At 41.9% G+C, this 18,746-nt stretch overlaps 1 protein-coding gene across 1 annotated transcript in view; it reads right to left on the bottom strand.

Annotated features, from left to right (window-relative positions):
• KIT (KIT proto-oncogene, receptor tyrosine kinase) overlaps positions 1–16,108 on the bottom strand; it is a 76,605-nt gene extending 60,497 nt beyond the window's left edge. Inside the window, exon 1 of the mRNA XM_044418061.1 lies at positions 16,006–16,108. Within this exon, the coding sequence (XP_044273996.1) occupies positions 16,006–16,066 (61 nt within the window). The 5' untranslated portion in view covers positions 16,067–16,108. The remainder of the gene's footprint in view (positions 1–16,005) is intronic.
• Positions 16,109–18,746: the final 2,638 nt, after the last annotated feature.

Genomic DNA, 18,746 nt, shown 5'->3' with positions numbered 1-18,746 from the left:
CGAGAAATTAAATTAACCTGAAGTAACGATATTACTACTACAACATTATCTGAACCAACCAAAAGTCAGTTTTAGGAATATAATGTGGGGCACATCCACTTTGAGGAGACTGGGTTGCCCGAGCACTACTCAGAATAAGCCCACTGAAATTAAGGAGGCTTAAGTTAGTCATTTCAGTGGACCTACTCCAAGAGGGTCTACCACTGCATGTTTTTGGTAAGCCTCAGGGTCTTCGGTGAGATGAAACCACTATCCACTACCACTGCAGTCCATCATGTTTAACAGTAATACATGCTTATTTCAGTGGCTACCATCTAAAAAAGTTATTAAATTCAGATCTCAGTCCCATGTGAAAATCACATTTTCTTAACTTCTTGCGCTATAGTAAATACCACCCATAGGTCAACAAGCTCACCCACAAAACTGCTGTGACTAACCAATGGATTTACAATTTGAAATTGATTACCTTCAATTATCTTTTCATTTTAAACAAAAATTAAATTCCAAAGTGACAGGTCCACTTAATATAGGTTCATTTAGTCTTTGCTAACATCCTTGTTTTAGTTTTTACTCAAAGTAAGTGTATTCCAAAATGTTTCCCCACAACGGAAGTTAAGGAAGGTGAGTTTTTTGTAGCTTGTGAAGTTAAAGCAAGATAGCATTCCTTCCCCACCCACTTACACACTGCATACCACTCTGTAATATGTGGAAGTGTTACAGAACAGAAAACTGTAAGGGCAATTTATGTAGCTAAATAAAGGCCCTGTACAGGGGAAGCACTGAGTTGATGGAAGGATATGCATGATACGTTGCAACATTATATGAACTTTCACCTGTAACCTATGAGTGTGATATCCTAGGAATTCCTAGTCACAGAAAATCACCCTAGTCATATTCTAAATTCTGTACAGTTCCATTGTACGGGCAATCAAAATGAACATTATTCAGCTTCTGCTGAGCCTTTATTTCCTCTAAAAACCACCAAGCATTCTTCAGTTATGATAACCAACACATTTTTGTTTCTTCAGCTCTGAATTTCCATCAGGACTTGTGCTTGTAATAGTCCACTTGATGCCATGAGGGACATCCGTTCTCAGTAGTACGCTGAGATTTGCCAAGTGAAGACTACTACTCACAGGAAAGAAAAGGCACAGTACATCCGAATACCTTTGTTATCTATTTTTCCAAATAGCATAACTCATCTGTCACACTTCCAAAGAGAAACATCCCACTTGCACTGCTAACTACAAACAGAGCAGATTTGGAGCTATTATATTCAGAGCTAAATTCTTCATTTCTGTCACAGAGAACTGCCAATCAAATAAGAATTATCCTTTTTTAAAGGAATGCATTAATGGTGTCTTTCCCACAGTTCATTCTTCAAAACTAAATGGCAGGTGCAGCTATGAGATTTGCCTAATGAAGTATACCTGGTCGGCTAGTAGTTCTAACAAAAGCCGAAGGGAAAAAAAAAAACCAAGAAAACAGAGATGAACACTTGTCTGGCCGCCACCCCACAGAATGTTGGCTTCCGATGCTTAGTAGTCATGCTGATGTAATTAAGTAAAATTCAAAGTAGAAAATGTGTGGCTGATTATGCTATAACTGCACATAATGTTCATAATCAGTTTATGTTAGTAAAATCATTTTAGTTAAATTGCCATGAAGTTAAACATAGGACTACTTGTTCTTTTTACCTGCACTGGAAGAAAAATAAACTTGAAACATTTTTCTTCCCCCACTCTTTCTTTGTATAGCTTGTAATTTACAAAGATTCATTGCAACTGTTTTTTTAAGGGAATCATTATTTAGGATCTATTGTACAACCTGTTTTTGTGCGAACCTGAGAAATACCCTCTCACTCATTTTTAAGATTTGCTTTCTGATGCTATACACATCTATTTGGACATGATCTCTGCACATTGCAATGAAACTTTTTTTTCAAGTGTAAAATCAAGGTGGCATTGATATACTTGAACAAAAGTCCTTCACATATGTTAGCCTTATGTTTCTAGGCATCAACAGTCTGACTTACAGGAATACAAGTCCTATGCCATCAAAAACCTTTACAAAATCAACCTCACATGGTCAACTGATTCCAGGGTTTTCTGGAAAGACTCACAGTGCCAGTGTTCATCTCATATTGTGATGTGAGCAGAATTAGCAGGATGGCCAGAACCTACCACACTGGCCCAGATGACATCAAGGATATCTGTGTTCTTGTTACTGTGACTGACCAATGTGGGTGGCTGGACAATCCCGAAAGAGCCTTTTCAATATGAAACTGTCAGGATTTGCAGAGTAAAGGAACTTCCTGAAGGATAGGCAGGAGTAAGAATAGGGTCAGGTATGTCAGGCTGCAGCAGAGCTGTAGCACACCAAAGGTTCCCAGGTTCAGTCCTTTGTCCTGAGCTCTGCCCTTCCCTTCTTGCCCTCAGGCTCCAAAACATGACAGTCTCTTTGCAATGCAGATCTGTACTGGTACTCTGGAGCTACAAGACCATGCAACTCTAACAACCCTCTAGTGAGTTGGAAGATTATCCTCTGCTCATGTCAACAGTGTTGAACCGAGTGGGAACTTCTCTTCAAAACTCTTCCCTTTCAGTAACTCTGTGGATTCCACCCTTAGGCTGGCTCCCACTGGTGAAGGGTCAGCCAGTGACACCTACACAAGCCAGCTTGCCTCTCCAGACACCTCATCATGGAGTCAGGAACAGGGCAAGGCAATAGCTCTCCCTCCTCCCCTTCCTCAACGCTTTATTCCAAAATGTTCCTGTTCTCCTGATTAGCCTGGGAACCCATGTGTTTCAAAGGCCTCTCCTTCTCCCTGAGCTTCCAGAACTCCTGTCACCAAGTCTTCAAGGTCTCCTCCTTCTTTTTCAGAATCCAAGTCATGATGACCATGGCATGCCCACCAATAGCGGCAACTGGGTCCACTCACTACATCCTTTTCTGAAACTCTGGAAAGCCACTACCAGTTAGTGTAGACAGTAAGGTGTTCGATAATCAAAGTTCTGATTCAGTATAAACTTCCTAGGAAGTTAATAAGGTAATTAAATCATCCAGAAGAATACAGAATGCAAGGAGGATACTATGAAAGCTGTAAGTTCAAAGGCATGGACTGTTCTCAACAGTTCACTCATTGGATTAGTTATACTAGCAGGCATTGCCAGTTGTTTTGAAAGTGGCCAGTGATGGGGAATCATATAGTGTGACTTGAACCAAGCACATGAACAGGTAACTCGCTACTGAGGTTTTCATTTAGATACTCAGTAGGGAAACCCATCTGGAGAAGCCAAATTATGCACCTCTAAACATACAGCTTCATTTGGGGAAGCAATCAGAACACAACTTTGAGTAATATTTAGGTACAAAAGCCAAGCACAGATGCAGACCTATTGGAATCTAACACAGTCCTTTCTTTTTATAACAATGGTCTTTCTATTAGGCCTTTGAAAATATATTCCTTCTGCACCCTAAAATCCTCAAAAATGTAGGATACTCAACTAAATATATGTATTTTCTGCAATTAATTTGTGATCCAGCAGTCCAATTCAAGAAACCTGTGGCCCTCAGGATATTGTTGGGATTCAAATTGCTCAGCCAGCATAGTTAGAAAAGCTGGAACATTTAGTCAGCAACATCTGGAAGGCCTTAGGATAAAATGGAGAGAAGCAGAAGGATTGGGTAAGCAGTCTTGGATTCCTGCAAGGAAGTGGCACAACAAAATAAATAAATAACTAAATGGCTTCCTGCCCCTAATGTTGTCAAAATGGAATGTTCATTGTGCATTACAGAACATCCAGCTTTGCCATCTGCAACTACAACCATTCTTGAGTCCAGTCTAAACCCATACTCGGCTGAATCAGAACTGTGCACTCTTAATAGGCCTTTGTCCAGTAAGAATACAAACTGGACAAAAGAATACAAATAAAATAGAAATGTAGTAATGCATCCCTCTCAGATGGATTAAAAAAAACCAGTGGTGGGAAAAATAAACCATATATTTCAGTAAACAGAGTACTACATACAGGGGTTTTTTTTAAAGGAAAAAAAAGACGGTCCCATTCAGGATATTAGAGCTAATTTCCTCTTGTCCTTTAAAACAGCTGAAAGAGACTTGAGGAAGTGAGTCAAAATCCTGGAAGATGTTTGTACAATACTACAAAGAAAAATAACATCTGTAAAACCAAGTGCTAATGCAAAAAGTAAGACCGTGTGGGATGGCACTTCTCTAGAAAAGTGAAAATAACAGAAGGACAAGAAAAGGACTAACTCAAGTGCTTTAGATAGGAATTCTATATTGAACACAACGGAATTTACTCTAAATTCTGTTAGTGTGCAGTCCTATACATTTACCTGGAAATAACTCCCACTGAACTCAATTTGGCTTCTTCTGAAAAGCCGTGAATAGGATTTAACTGTTATGCTTGCATCACTCGGATCTAAGGTTTCTCATAAATATTACAATCCTATACATGATTGCTTGAAATTAAATCCCAACAATTTCAATCAGACTGATTTTCAAGTAAGTGGGCATGAAATTAGACTCCAAAACTTCAACCCAAATACATGTACTAGAGTAGGCATCACTGAATGCAGAAGAACTTACTTCTGAATCCACATGCACTGGATTCCATGTATTATGTGTGTTTGTGTATATTTAATGCATGATGCTTGTGAGTGTATATGCCTGATGACCTTTTACTACTTCTGTAGCCCTTTTTCTAGCCTTGTCCATTTCATCATACTTTACCATATCATTAATCTGACATGCTAGCTCTATTTCATAATATTTTCAGTATCTAGCAACTTAAAAGAACTCACCACTAAACCAATTCTATACACACTTCTCTGGAACTCAACTCAACTGAGCCTATTACTAAGTAGCCATGCATAGGACTATGCTGTAATAGTGGTTTTTACTTTATACATCCATTATCCTTCAAAGTATCTCAACAGAAGTAATCCCAATAGACTATTTCCCCTCCCACTCTTACATTAAGTCCAACATAATGGGTTTCCCCATTAACCCTTGCCCCATTTCTTCTCCTTTTGTCCTTTGTTTCCTCTGTATAAAATTTAAAATTGTACATTCCCCTGGGTAAGGACCTGCTTTTTGTACTCTGTAAAGCAGCAGGCATACCCACCAATAATTTAAAAAATCAAATAACAACTTACTAATAAAATGTTCACCCACAGGCATACTCTCACCAGGCCTTGATTTATCTTTTGCTTCTGCTTAGGAACTTCTTCTTCTGCCTTACTTTGTACCTTGTGTCATTTCTAATTGGGGATTTAAGTCACAGGTGGCCAACTCCATGGAGTCACACACACACACATTACCCCTCCTGATTTCACTGCTGACAATTTTTCAGGGTGGAATTCAGCAGCAAAAACCCCAGAGATTCCCTTTCAAAATCAAGGATGGTGGGGACTGTACTTTGAAAGCAAACTTGCTGTTTTTCTGTGCCACTGAATCAAATGCAGTGGAGGGGGAAGACTCCTGCAAAGGCTGGGGGTGCATATGTTTGTGTTGCCGGCTCCTGATTTAAATACTACACATGTTTTGCTCTTGGTAGCAGAAATATTGGAGGCAATTTTTTGATCTTACTTGTTCTCCCATGCTGTATGAAAGAGAGGTAGACATAAACAGAACAGCTCAAAACAAACAAATGGACCGAGAAGGAAGGCACTCAGCTTAAGGAGTAGGACTGGACTGATTATTTAGTGTAGGCATATCTCAGCATTCTTTCCCTGAGGACTGACAGGTGCTGGGTGCCCTGTCAAGACAGCTTTCTTCCCCTTGGGCATAAGGGTCATGGCTCATGTTATCATACTGCTGATTGAAAGACACAGAGTGGATAATATCTGAACAGAGCCCTGTCCATTCAACTTTGGCTCCAGGTTGAATGGGATAAGTAGCATTTTAAAAGCCCAGAGGAGACTATTAGACTGTCTCAACAATGCAATGCTGACAGAAATTTACCTCCTCTTTTGCTTGCTCTCTCACTCTCATTCTCTTCTATCAAGTGTTCTTTGTTGCGTCTTCATACATCACAACTTAGGTTCTATTGTATTTCAATGTATTTTATTGTGTTGTAAGCCGCCCCGAGGCTTCGGCAAGGGGCGGCATAGAAATGTTATAATAATAATAATAATAATAATAATAATAATAATAATAATAATAATAATAAATAGCCACTGCCTCTGTTGGCATGGGGTGTGTGTGTGTGTGTGTGTGTGTGTGTTGGATCTGCATAAATGCATTTTCCCCTTCTCACAGATTTCAAATCCTGTGAGAATCCTAAAATTGCGCAACCATCAAAATTCAAGCTAAGCACCTTGCTTCCAAAATCTATGCAAAGGCTAAATAAACCAGCATTCAAATCTAGTGCAACCCAGACCAATGAAGATACATGATTCACTGAATATGGACTACAGCAGGCATCCACAAATCAAGCCACCAGCTCCCCAGAGGTCCTAATTTTTTATTTATTTATTTATATTGCGATTTATATCCTGCCTTTTTCCTACAAAGGGCTCAAGGCAGCTTGCATCATTCTCCTCCTCCATCTTATCCCCACAACAACAACCCTGTGAGGTAGGTTGGGCTGAGAGTCTGTGACTGGCCCAAAGTCACCCAGTTGGTTCCATGGCTGAGTGGGGACTCGAACCCAGATCGCCTGAGTCCCAATCCCATGCTCTTAACCACTACACCACACTGGTCCTCCAGCAGAATGATCCACAGCACACTTATACCGTGTCCTAGGGTCCTACTTCCCCTGTGGTTTGAAAAAGGTAAGGAACAATAGGGATCTTCCTCACTGTATCTTACCTTCTCCATACCCCAGGACAGGGGTAGGCAATTCTTCTGAATGACAGGCACATTTTTCCATTTGAGAAACTGTGCTTGGCACCACCACAAAAGGTCTGAGATAGGGAGTATACCAAAAGACTAAAACCATGAGTACAAAGCCAAGGTGGAGTCTGCGTCTCAACAAACTAAGTAACTCCCTTGAACCCAGTCTTCAACACCAGCAGAGACCTATTTCACAGCAATCCAACTGCCAGTAAGAAATATAAGTGGGAAAGCAGGGCACCTTAGGGAGTACCAAGAAAGGTGTTGGGTGCCCATGGATATCATGTTGCCTACCCCTGCCTCAGACCCCACCGCCCTCAAAAAATCTCTAATTCTCACCCAGCCATGCCAAAGGGCTTAGGAGAGGTTTAGTAGGAGTGAGCACAGCCAGAAATAGAAACTGGCTCATAACCCAAGTCAATATTTGTGGAATGAAATGTAGGGGGGGGGGTGGAGGGAAGGAAGGTAATGGCTGGAAAATTCCCAGATGCATGACTGTCCGGATGCCTAGAAATTCGATGCAGGTGCCTACAGACTTGAAATATTTATTTAGCTTTCTTCTTTGGCATCTAAAACCCCCAATACTGGTTTCTAGAACTATGAAATATTTTCCAGCCCTGGACAGGTAAGAGGGGAAGAGCAGAAGGATGCCAGTACTTCCACCATGACATGCTGCCAGCTTTCAAGATTATCATCACAAGATTTCAGCCTATACTGTCTCCAAAGGCAATGTTGCCACTGGAAAGAATATACTGTACTCTGTTTTGTATAAAACAGTTTCTTTACATTCCCCCACCCAAAAAAAAGAAAAGAAAAGAAAAGAAAAGAAAAGAAAAGAAAAGAAAAGAAAAGAAAAGACCCTCCAATACACAAGGCCAAGTAAGGGAGAAAGAAAAAGGAGTATTTTGCACAGAACAGTATTTTGCTGTTCTTTTCTCCAGGAGTATTCCACCGTCTACTCCATGAGCTTTCTTTCCTAGAGCGCTTTGTGGGCTAACAGATCAGCAAGGCTTGGCATCGACAATGGATATGCAGAAAACAACCCTGTATAGACACTACTTTAGGAGGTAAAGCAGTCTGCAACAAAAAATGGAGAATCCTTCAAGTAGCAAATGGACAGTGGCATGAACCCTCAAAAGTCAAGCCTACCATATCAGATTGCCATGAAATAGCCTAGAATGTTTTTCGGGTGACAATTCTATGTATACTTTCCTGGAAGAAAAAACTACTTCTAGGTAGACATGCAGAGAACGCACTATTAATTAACTGAATGTCTACACTGCTTTACCAATTCTTGGAGCAATTTATTGTAAGATGTAATATACAGATATAAAACAATAGTGTAAAATAAATGACAGAAAGGAAAAGTAACAATAAAGAAGTATTTTAAAAGTAATCAAAAGTTTTCACTTCCCAGCTGAATTTTACAACAAAATCCCAAGGCAGGGAATTCCATAGGTGGGATGCCACTACACAGAGAATTGTGTAGATATTCAGTGTTCTTCAGACACTGAATGCTCCAAAGGAAGTCTTTAACTGAGAACAGTTTTAATGCCTAGAGGCAAATATACAGGGAGATGGGTAGGACCTATGCTGGTTAAAGACTTAAAATCCCCCTAGCATTTTGAATTGGACTCAGAAGCAAACAGATTTTTAGGGCCATATTAACACCAGTAAGTTAACATTCTCATCTTTGCATTTTCTTTCCAGTTAAAATTCCTGAATTGTCTTCAAAGGTAGCCCCATTTCTATGCAGTGCAGTAGTCCATATGGAGAATCCCAAAATGTATTATGAGATCTGTACTAGCCTGGGAAACCAGTGTATTGCTATAGGTTTGTTTGTGGTGTTATTTTAAAACTTACCAGGTTATGTTACACAGGGCCAGTGAAAGCTCAGGCTGCAATAAGGTTAGTTGTTAAAGCATCACAGATCTCTCTACCTTTGCTGCAACACAGTAACACAAATCCATGTCCACAGTTTTCAACAATGTCTCATGTCACAGAACAGGTAGGAGGAAACAAAACGACATGAAAACAAACGTGGTAATTCAGCAGCGGTTCATGGTGGGGGCAATTGTGGTGTTTTCCAACTTCATCAGGACAACTACCCTGCCCTGAAACACTGAGAGAGGGTGACTTGCTCAAGGCCACGGCATAAAATTCACTGCACAAGTGGGGATAGCCATAATTTCAGTCCAAAACTTCTAAAACAAAACCAGGACACAATACTGTATGATACATTCAGAGAAACTGTAAAAGAAAGGTCACTGTAGGTAACCTTCCATAAAAAGTGTAAAAGGAAGGAAGTGAGGCAGGTTGGAAGGCCATAAAGGATGTTAAGTTAAAAAAAAAAAGCTGGAGAGTTGAAGGTTTAATACTTTGATTTCATAGGAAGGTTACATTAAAAGTTAGATCTGGTGCCAGTTGCTCTCTATTGGAAAGAGTGAAGCAGAACAGCAAACAAAGAAAATAAATCTAAAGTAAATGTCTGCTTTATGTTTGCATAGGTAGAGATCCATTAGGGCAATGTGTCTCCTTCTGTACTTCAGGCTTCTCCTCAATATTAATAAATTAATCCTATGTGTCACTCAGAGCAAAAACAAACAAACATTCTCTTCTGTGAGCCTCCAGAGAACAAGTCCAATGTCCGAATATAGTTAAACAAAGAAACCAGAGGCAGAAACGATCACTCCAGCAACCCCTGGTCCTCTGTGCATCAATGCCTGAGAAGATGTGATGACCTTCCAAGGAAACTGTAAAACTGGCCCCGTTTTTCCCTGCATAAAAAGTCCTCCTACTGGGGTTGCCGGAAAATATGAGGCACCTATCATCTGTGTGGGAAATAAAGCAGAAAAATACCATTTTTCCTCTGCCTGTGACCTATTAGAGTATGATTTAATCTTCACAATAAGTAAGCCATTATCAGTGTCAATAACAGAGACAGCGTTTTGAGGGAGAATGGTCAGCAATACATTAAAAATAGATTTCACAAGAGCGGCCGCTGTGGTTTTCACCATGCATAGGAAGGTCAGCAGGTGGAAAGACCCAGTTGCAGGAACCAACAATGACTAATTCCTTGCCTGAAATAATGTTTACAGCAGGCTTGCAAATATTTATTTAGGGGATGGTCTACCATGGCCTGCACTGTTTCCTATACCTCTCTCTCCTCCAAACCATGGTACTGAGGGGGCTCTACTACTGTTTCCCTTTCTCATACTGAACTAGTAAATCCTGGGAGTTAAAAAGATGATGGGAAAAAAGAAAAGGGAGGGAGAACATTTAACTATGTGTTAAACGCAGGGCATTGTTGAGAAGACTGCACAAGCGGATTGGCTTCCATTTGCTTCAGAGCTCTACTGGCTAAGCCCAAACTCACAAGCATGACACACACGTGTTATAGACCTGGTTGCCATTATAACAAGACCGTACAGCAATCTGTAGATTCACTGGTGCAGCCCATTCCTCTCCACTGCATACAGGACATGGGACAGATGCTCCCCATGGAGGAAGTGTGATTTCAACCCCACTCACACACAGTGTAAGAAAGCATAACCCTGAGCTGGTGCACTCCCAGTGTGTGTCGCTCCCCAAAATCCCCAGCCAGCATGGCCAGAAGGTACCAAGCCAGCAAAGGCTACAGCCAGCATAAGTTATACGCATGCTACTCTTCCACCAAGAACTTGCACAACATGTTCCTGTGTTTTGCATGTGGCCTGAGAGAAGGAGAAAGAGACTTCCCTTGCACAGTGCAGGAGCATTTTCCTACTTTATACTTATGAAGGGCCAATTGCTACTTGCCACTGCAAGGGGTACCATATAAGGCAGGCAGACATTTATAGCAGATGAGAAATATACTGAAGCCTTCTTGAGCAACATCGAGCTGGTAACAGAGATCCCAAACACTGTTTCAGGCAAGGAAGGTCAGTGGGATAAGTATGCCATCAGCGAGGGGTCTTCTGCATGTGAAATGTAGTTTCATGGATCATGCTGCCATTTTGATTCTTCACACTTTACTTCCATGAACTATCACCTTCTTCTATTCACTGTCACTTGAAAAATATTAAATTAAAAAAAAAAAAGATTTCCTTATTACCTTCAAATCCCACTGTTTTTCCTCCAAGAAACCCAAGGTGGCTCACTGGGTCCTCCCCTTCCATATTAGCATCTTTTATCAAAGAAAAACAGAGCAAAGATAGTGTAACTCTACACCAAGCAATCTCTGTTTTAAACACACACAGTCCTGGAAATTACCATAGAGCTTTATTAAGGCTTTTTTCTAAGGCTACAAAGTGCTAGTGACATCATCTAAAAGCAAAGTATCCAGCCCAATATTCTTAAAAGGTTGTTTCCAGCCACTTTGCTCTTTCATATTATTCTACAGACCTATGTGCAATCCAAAGGACACTGAAACCATATGCATATTTATCCAGTCATAAGTCCTACTGACCTCTTTATGAGCAAAATGTTGCACTGAAACTGTGCTAAGTATGAGCAATTAGATGCAGATGCTTAATTGGGAGGTTATGGACCACTGATTTCAACTGGACTTAAGTATATTTTATCTCTGCACCTCACCCTGTTTTTGCCCCGGATACAGCAGCACCCTTTGAAAGATAAATTTGGTAGTAGTGGTTATTATTATTACAGTACATTTCTATACTGTCCATAGGCAAAGCTCTCTAGACTCTACCCTCCTACACAATCCAGTTGCAATTGTTCCAGCAGACCCTTTAACTGAATGAAGAGTCCAAAGACCTTCAGGATGGCACAAAGTCTCCATACCTACCATTTCACATCATGGCCACCACCACATCTCAGCTCTGTACCACACACAAAGTGCCTTATTGCTGCTGTGCTGCCCAGAAGAATGTAAGAAATATTTTGCTGGACAGAGCAAAACTTCTCTAATCCAGCACTATGTCTCCAACTGGCCTGATGCTTCTGGAAAGTCAAAGGCCGAATGTGATGGAGACTCTCTGCATCACCTGATACTCAGAGATAAATGGCCTTGAAATACGTGACCACTTCAGTCATCAAACAAGTGAAGGTACTTCAGAGATGCACTGTATAGCCTCAAAATATCAACATGCTCCTGTGGTCAGCCTCCACAGCTCCCACATGTATATCGACATGTGCAGGGCTTCTTCCACAGAGACAAGACCCTGCTGTCCCACAGAGGAAGTTCTATATATTTATAGCCATGTGTGTGTGGTCTTCCTTAGGACTGATGCCAGTCATATACCTTCCTGGGGGATGTGGATGTCAGTACCTATCGGGTGAAGCTAGGTTCTCAGAATCCCCTTCACACACCTGTTACTGAATACCTGAAGTAGGCTATATGGTTTTGCTTTCACGTTTGATAGCAATATGAAATTGATATTGACATACCCAAATTCTAGAATTTTGAAGGACCAGGACAGACACTCCCAATATAACATGATTAACACTTTTGCTGTGCAGTTATTCCTATACTGATGATATAACCCCATGAATTATGATGTTCAGCTGGTGCAGCCATGCTTTAGAAGTGCTTCATAAATGTGTGTCTGTGCTCACAACTGATCCAAAAGTAGACAATGTGGAACCAATTTATGAGATTTGGCTCACAAAGTAGAGGAGACTGGAAGTCTGGTAAAGATCAGGTAGTTCTATTTTTCTGTCAAAAGTTGCAATCCATAATCGTATCTATCAATAAATGCAGTGGTTTGTGTTTATATTCAACCCATACATGCATTTGTGGATATAAAAACTTGTCATACAGTCTTGCTCATATACCTCCATGTTATTGTTTTTAGAATTCAGATGTAAATCAGTATTTCCCAAGTTGTCTATCACCAAGTTGCCAGACATGAGGCACTAGGAACTGTGAGGAAATGGATTTGTGACAAGATCAATGTGGAACCCACAACTATGCATAAAAGTTACAAGTAATTAAAATTGCTGGGTTTCTTAATAAACCATCAAGGAAAGACTGAAATAAATATGTGGTGTCAAGTCAAATAACCATTAATGTCTCTATACAGACTGAACAAACCATGTCTATGTTAAGAAAGAATAAATACACTGTTCTAGTTTCATCTCCTCTAGACAGCCTCAGTCTTGCATCTTCATTGCTGATGTACTTTTCAACAATCCTTTGAACCACAAAGACACAATGTCCTGATCACAAGGCAAGTCAGTCTTAAAAACAGCACTACAGAAAAAGATTTAAGCTCCATTCCGGTGACAGACAGACAGACAGACAAACTCTATGCATGTTTACAATCATGCAAAATAAAGGTTTAAAAAGTTATATTAGCATAGACACTTTGCATGTGCTCAAGATAAAAAAAAGGCTATGTATGGTTGCTAAAGTCTCCTCTCAGTGGCAAATTTTGATATTGCACTTGCATAGCACACAGCTCAGACTCTTCCAGAGAACAGTACATTAAAAGGTGTTACCACATCTTAGGTACTTTAAAAGCCACATTAGAGTACCATAACCAACGTGTTGGAAGTGTCAAGACCCAGGCAAAACAGACTGCTGAGCAAGTGATTCCTCTGCAACAAGTGCTGTGTATCTACAAACTATTCCACTGTACAGTGGCTATTTTATCCAGAGAAAGTAGTAACTTCTCAAGGTTATGTGTCTACAGTACCATGCTCAATTCTTGGCATTTCCAGGTAGAGGTAACAAAAACCACTGCCTGAAACCTGAGAAGTTGCTGTTGGTCAATAGCCCTGTTTAGAGGCAACAGTGCTACTGGGTGGCACTTCTTGGGCTAATTAATGATTTGTTCTTGGGTGAATGGGGTTTAACACATTAACAGCCTCACAGACTCTGTTCTGACATTGCAAAAACAACCTGCAAATGCAGCTTTCCTAGGTTTTTCCTGGAAACTGAAAATGACTCAGCATAGCATGGGTCTCAGCAATGAGATAATTAATTTGCAACTTGCCACTGGACATCATTATTACATGGCCAGTGTCAACACTACTGGGTAATACTGACTCTTTGTAAGGTAGTTTCCTGTTCTTGAAATTCACTTTTCAAAAATTATTTGAGCATCTCTTTTACTGCTTGCTAATATCAGGATTCTAATCAAAATTCTTTGGAAAAGGTGGGTGATTGGGTGTTGTTTTTACTTGCACCATGTTCTCTATTTCTAGTCATATAGTGCTAAAGAATTGTAGTGGCCGGTCCAAGGTGATTGCAGGTGCTTCTCTGTGTGTGCTACAGAGGTAACTCCTCTGAGCAATAGCCAGCTTGTATTGTGGCAGGGAACACCATGCACGTGGCAATTCCTGGACCGTTGTTATGGTACATGTATGTCTCAAATTGGCACACTTTCCTCAGATTTAAACTGTGGGAAAACTCATCGTTCAGTAACACATTTTTATAGCTATTTCACAGTAGCATGAATGATATTATGGAATTTGAGTGGCTCCAGAGCCATATGGTTAGAGAAGAAAGGCTCAGAGTCTAAAAACTGTAGGCTTACTCCATCATTAACCCTGCTTGATCCTTCCCAGATCCCACAAGGATCCCACAAGAAAAACACACACCTGATTGTGAGAACGCAATGATCCACCAGACCAGGAGGCAACAACAGCCTGCTCAGAATCCTGTCTGCCAGCTTACTCTATGCCCAGCCCATACTCTGTGCAGCCACGCACACGCTGACTCTGCTTTCATGGTGTCTGGCACATGCTCAAACACCAGCACTTGAAATGGTGCGCTAAAAGCTGGATGTTGCTTATGGCTTTGGATGCACATGACTGGGAGTCGGCATGAACAAGATTCTTAAGCTGTGTCCATACACCCATAAGTTGTGAGAATCCTCACACAAACTGTCATGTGACTCCACTGCAGGTTGTGTTGGCAGGAGAGGTTTTTCTACAAACCTAACATGATAAGGATATTTATATACAAATGGGCAAAAAGACTTGCATTACCTACATCTTGACTTCTCTCTCCCCTTAAAGTGACTTTTCAGACCAAAGAATTTCTGAAATGTTTTTTTTTTTTAATTTAAGAGCAATACACTTCATTTAATATCCCAACAAACTGATAAACCAACACTGGGAAAATGTTCTCTTTTGAGTTTTCTCCAACTGGGATTGCCAAATGGCTTTAGGTTGAATGCCACACAGTGCAATCATATGCTTGACTAACACAAAAGTCTCCAGAGGTTTCTCCCACCTAAGCCGGTACTGAATTGCAGAAATATGGGAGTAAAGCCAATTCAAATCCATGGAACTTACGTTTAAACAGAACTGCATAAAATTGCACTATTAAACACTTTAAGGTGCACTCCTAAGCCTGTTAGCCCATGCGTAAGTTCCACTGAATTCAACAGAACTTAGCCTGCAATTCTATGCTTGCCTACTTGGGAGTAAATTCTATGGAACTTAATGGGGCATCATTCTTAGTAAAAGGCCATGCATAGGATTGCTTTGTCAGTTCTCCACACGGATCCCTAACACAGGATCGGGCTGCACGGGGCTGTTGATTTCAACAAAAAGAGGTTCCCTTCGAGTGTACTGAAGAGCCCTGAGGCACAGCCCTCTGATATCCTCATCCAATGGGGCGGTCGTTTGATTCCTACTAAGCACGTTGCAGGGAAAAAGCTCCCTCGAAATCGACGGGACGTAACTTCAAAGTAAGGGGTCGAGGAACGGCTTCAAGATCCGAGCGCCCTTCTCGCGGCCGCTTAACGGGATTTGCGGGGCGGAACGTTAACGAAGGCGCATCCCGCGATGGGCACGGCTGCTTGGGAAAGTTTACTTGGAAACTTCATTCCCAGCCACAAGTGAAAGCCTTCAACTCTTTCCACTCAAACTTGCAAGCAACTCCACAGAAATCCTCAGCAGACACTCAAGCTGTTTGCAAATCAAACGCCTCCCATCCAGCCACCCGGCTGCCCTCCCTTACGCCATTCTTCGCCTATCCTCAGGTGCGCTGCGGGACTATCGTCCACGCTCGCAGATTCCCAAACCCACAATCCCCGGTTCCGGTCTTGAGGAAGCGACGCGTAACCAAAGGACGCGCCGGTCCCTCTGGTGCTCGAGGAACCGTCGGGGTTACTGGCGCAGGTAGCGCCGCGGGAGGCTGCCACTGCGTCCAGGGCGCGAAGAGGAATCCCGAGCCGCTCGGTCCGCACCTGTTGGTTTGCACAGAAGCGTCAGCAGACCGACGATCCCCAGCGCCCCGCAGCCTTTCATGATGCCGCCGCCCGGCGTCCGCTCCTCCGAGCGGAGACTCCCTCCAGACCGATCCTTCAAGCGCAGCGTCCCAGCGTGCAGAAAGCGCGAGCGAGCGAGAGAGCGAGAGAGCGAGCGAGCAAGCGGGAGAGACGCACGGACGCACAGCGCGCGCACCGCTGGCGGCCACGCCTCTCGCTCCCTTTCCAGCAACCCACTGGCTCGAACAGGCAAGATTCGTGCTTCAAACTCCAGGGGCTTCGGGGGGAGGTGGGGATGGTGGCGGCGGTGGCAGTGGCGGAAAGACGCCAGCCTATCAGGTGTGGCCGCCCGCCCGCTCCCTCTCTGTCCCTCCCTCGCTTCGGAACGTTTTAATAACACAGTTTAGAGAAATCATTTCCCTTTTATAGCAGTACATTAAAAACAAAAAGGCAAGAAAATCAAACCTCTCACTGCCAAGCCTTTCGGAATCTTGAGCGAGATATTCTAATTAAGAAGTTTGTTTTGTTTTTATGGGAAGGGGAAGACATCGTGCAAGAGTGCCTCTTCCTACAAAGAAAACCATCTCCATTATTCCCATCAAAAACCCGTAAAAAAAAAGCCTTATTCTCGTTGTTGCTCGGGGGTTCGTCTTTTTTTTATAAGATGTTCAGCGTGATGTCGTGTGGGACTATTACAAAGTCATGTGCATCCGGGGGGGTGGGGGGGGAAATCGGAGTTTCTCCGTATAATCCAGCTAAGCTGAATTCCCATTATTGCAAAGGAAGAGCGAGTTGTTGGATTACCAGTTTACCACCTATAACAAGGTGTACCTTTGGCTGCATTGTCGCATTACGGCATAGTGTGGCATGATGGTTACAGTGTTGTACTGGAAATCTGGAAAATCCGGGTTCTAGTCCCCACTCAGCCAAGAACCTCACTGGATGATTTTGGGCCAGTCATATGGACTTTCAGTCTAACCCACCTCACAAAGGTGTGATGATAAAATGGATAGGAAAAGAACCTTGTAAACCATCTTGCAAGAAGGTGGCAAAATATAAATGCAATATAATAATAATTTAGCATTTGTATGATACCATTTTGCTGAAAAGTTGTTTATTCACAAGCCTGCCAAATGGGCGTGGAAAGCAGAAATGTGAGCAGGATTCATGCATGAGAGTTTGGCAAGATGCAGAGAAGCGGCTGTGTGGACATGCACATAGGTGGTAACTTCACACGCAGCGCTGCAGCTTGTCCCTTTTGTGGCTGACCCAAGATAGCTGGCTGCTTGGGGCAGCTGCAGAGGACATGCACACTCCAGTCAAGGTGTAGTGCTCAAGGCCGACCAATTCATTTTGGCCCCCGAGACAGAAAACCTCACAAGCATCTGTCCTCCTTTGTTGCTGTATAGATAAAAAAGCAGATTGAGCCAATAATGCTATATTATTAGTTAGCAATTTGTTGCCTTTCCATGACACCCACGACAGCCCTCTGAGGGGGCCGTCCCTCTTCACTTACCGCCCTGGCTTGCTTGCAGCACATTTGCAGCACAAGGCAAAGCTTAGGAAAGGCTGTGAGTCATGGGTCAGCTCAAGGGATTTTGCTGCCTGAGGCCCAAGACAAGATGGCTCCCCACCCCCATTCCATGCACAAAAGCAGACGGGACTCACAGTTGAATTGACCTGCAGCACATTGACAAGAGGGCACCACACTTGAAGGCAGTCAGGTAGTTTTAGGAGCAAAGGAGAGGCTACCTGGCACATAAGATCCTGCCCTCCCATGCTTCATTGCTGTCCCCACACTGGACCCCCACATTTTGCTGCCTGGGGCAGCCACCTCACCCTGCCTAATGGTCGCACCAGCCCTCAAGTCTAGTGATAAATGTAGACCATGACATTGTCAGGTCCATACTTATTCTGTTTGAGCTTTTGTTGTGCTAAAGTTTTTGGCTTATTTGCAAAGAAGCAACAAGACAGTAAGAATGAATGCTCCTTTCTTCCCCTCACTTGCAAATTCTGGGTTCTGAAACCTGAGGCCATTTGTTTGGAAGGTGCAAAGTGTTCTTAGCAGACACACTATTTCATTATCTCTCATTTCACCAAGAGGTTGGTTAAAGTTATATCAAGGTTTAAAGGCTTGGCCAAGGAAATATTCTAGGTTATATTACAAAACAAAAATTATAATCCTCCCCCCCCCCACACACACAAACAACCTCATATATTTTCTTTTATAACTTTTATAACTTCTTTTATATCGTTTATATTTTTATTTATTTTATATTATTAATCTTAATTTTATATTGTTATTTTTGTATTGTATTGTATTTTATTGTGTTGTAAGCCGCCCTGAGGCTTTGGCAAGGGGCAGCATAGAAATGTTCTAATAATAATAATAATAATAATAATAATAATAATATATCTCAACAGCATTTGCCATGATTTTTTCATCAAAGGGTGCCTTCCACATGCTTTAAATTCTAATTAATATCTTCTATGACCATTGGCCATACTGGGCCTGATGGGTATTGTATTCCAAAATATCTGGAGGACATTAGGTAGGGGAAATAACAATAGCCAGAGTCAACCTCTTTGTTGTTGCTCTTTTAAAAAAGAAGTGATAGCTTTACTCTTGCATCCTTACCTGCTTCAGAAGGCCTTCTAAATGAAGTTTAATGGGACTTATTTCCAGGCATGTGGATTAGGATTGCAACCTGAATTACACA

Source organism: Varanus komodoensis, unplaced genomic scaffold, assembly GCF_004798865.1.
Source record: "Varanus komodoensis strain SLA01 unplaced genomic scaffold, ASM479886v1 scaffold9, whole genome shotgun sequence".
NCBI classification, from domain to species: Eukaryota; Metazoa; Chordata; class Lepidosauria; order Squamata; family Varanidae; genus Varanus; species Varanus komodoensis.
Note: the sequence above shows the minus strand (reverse complement) of the source record. Positions and strands in the feature narration are given on the sequence as shown.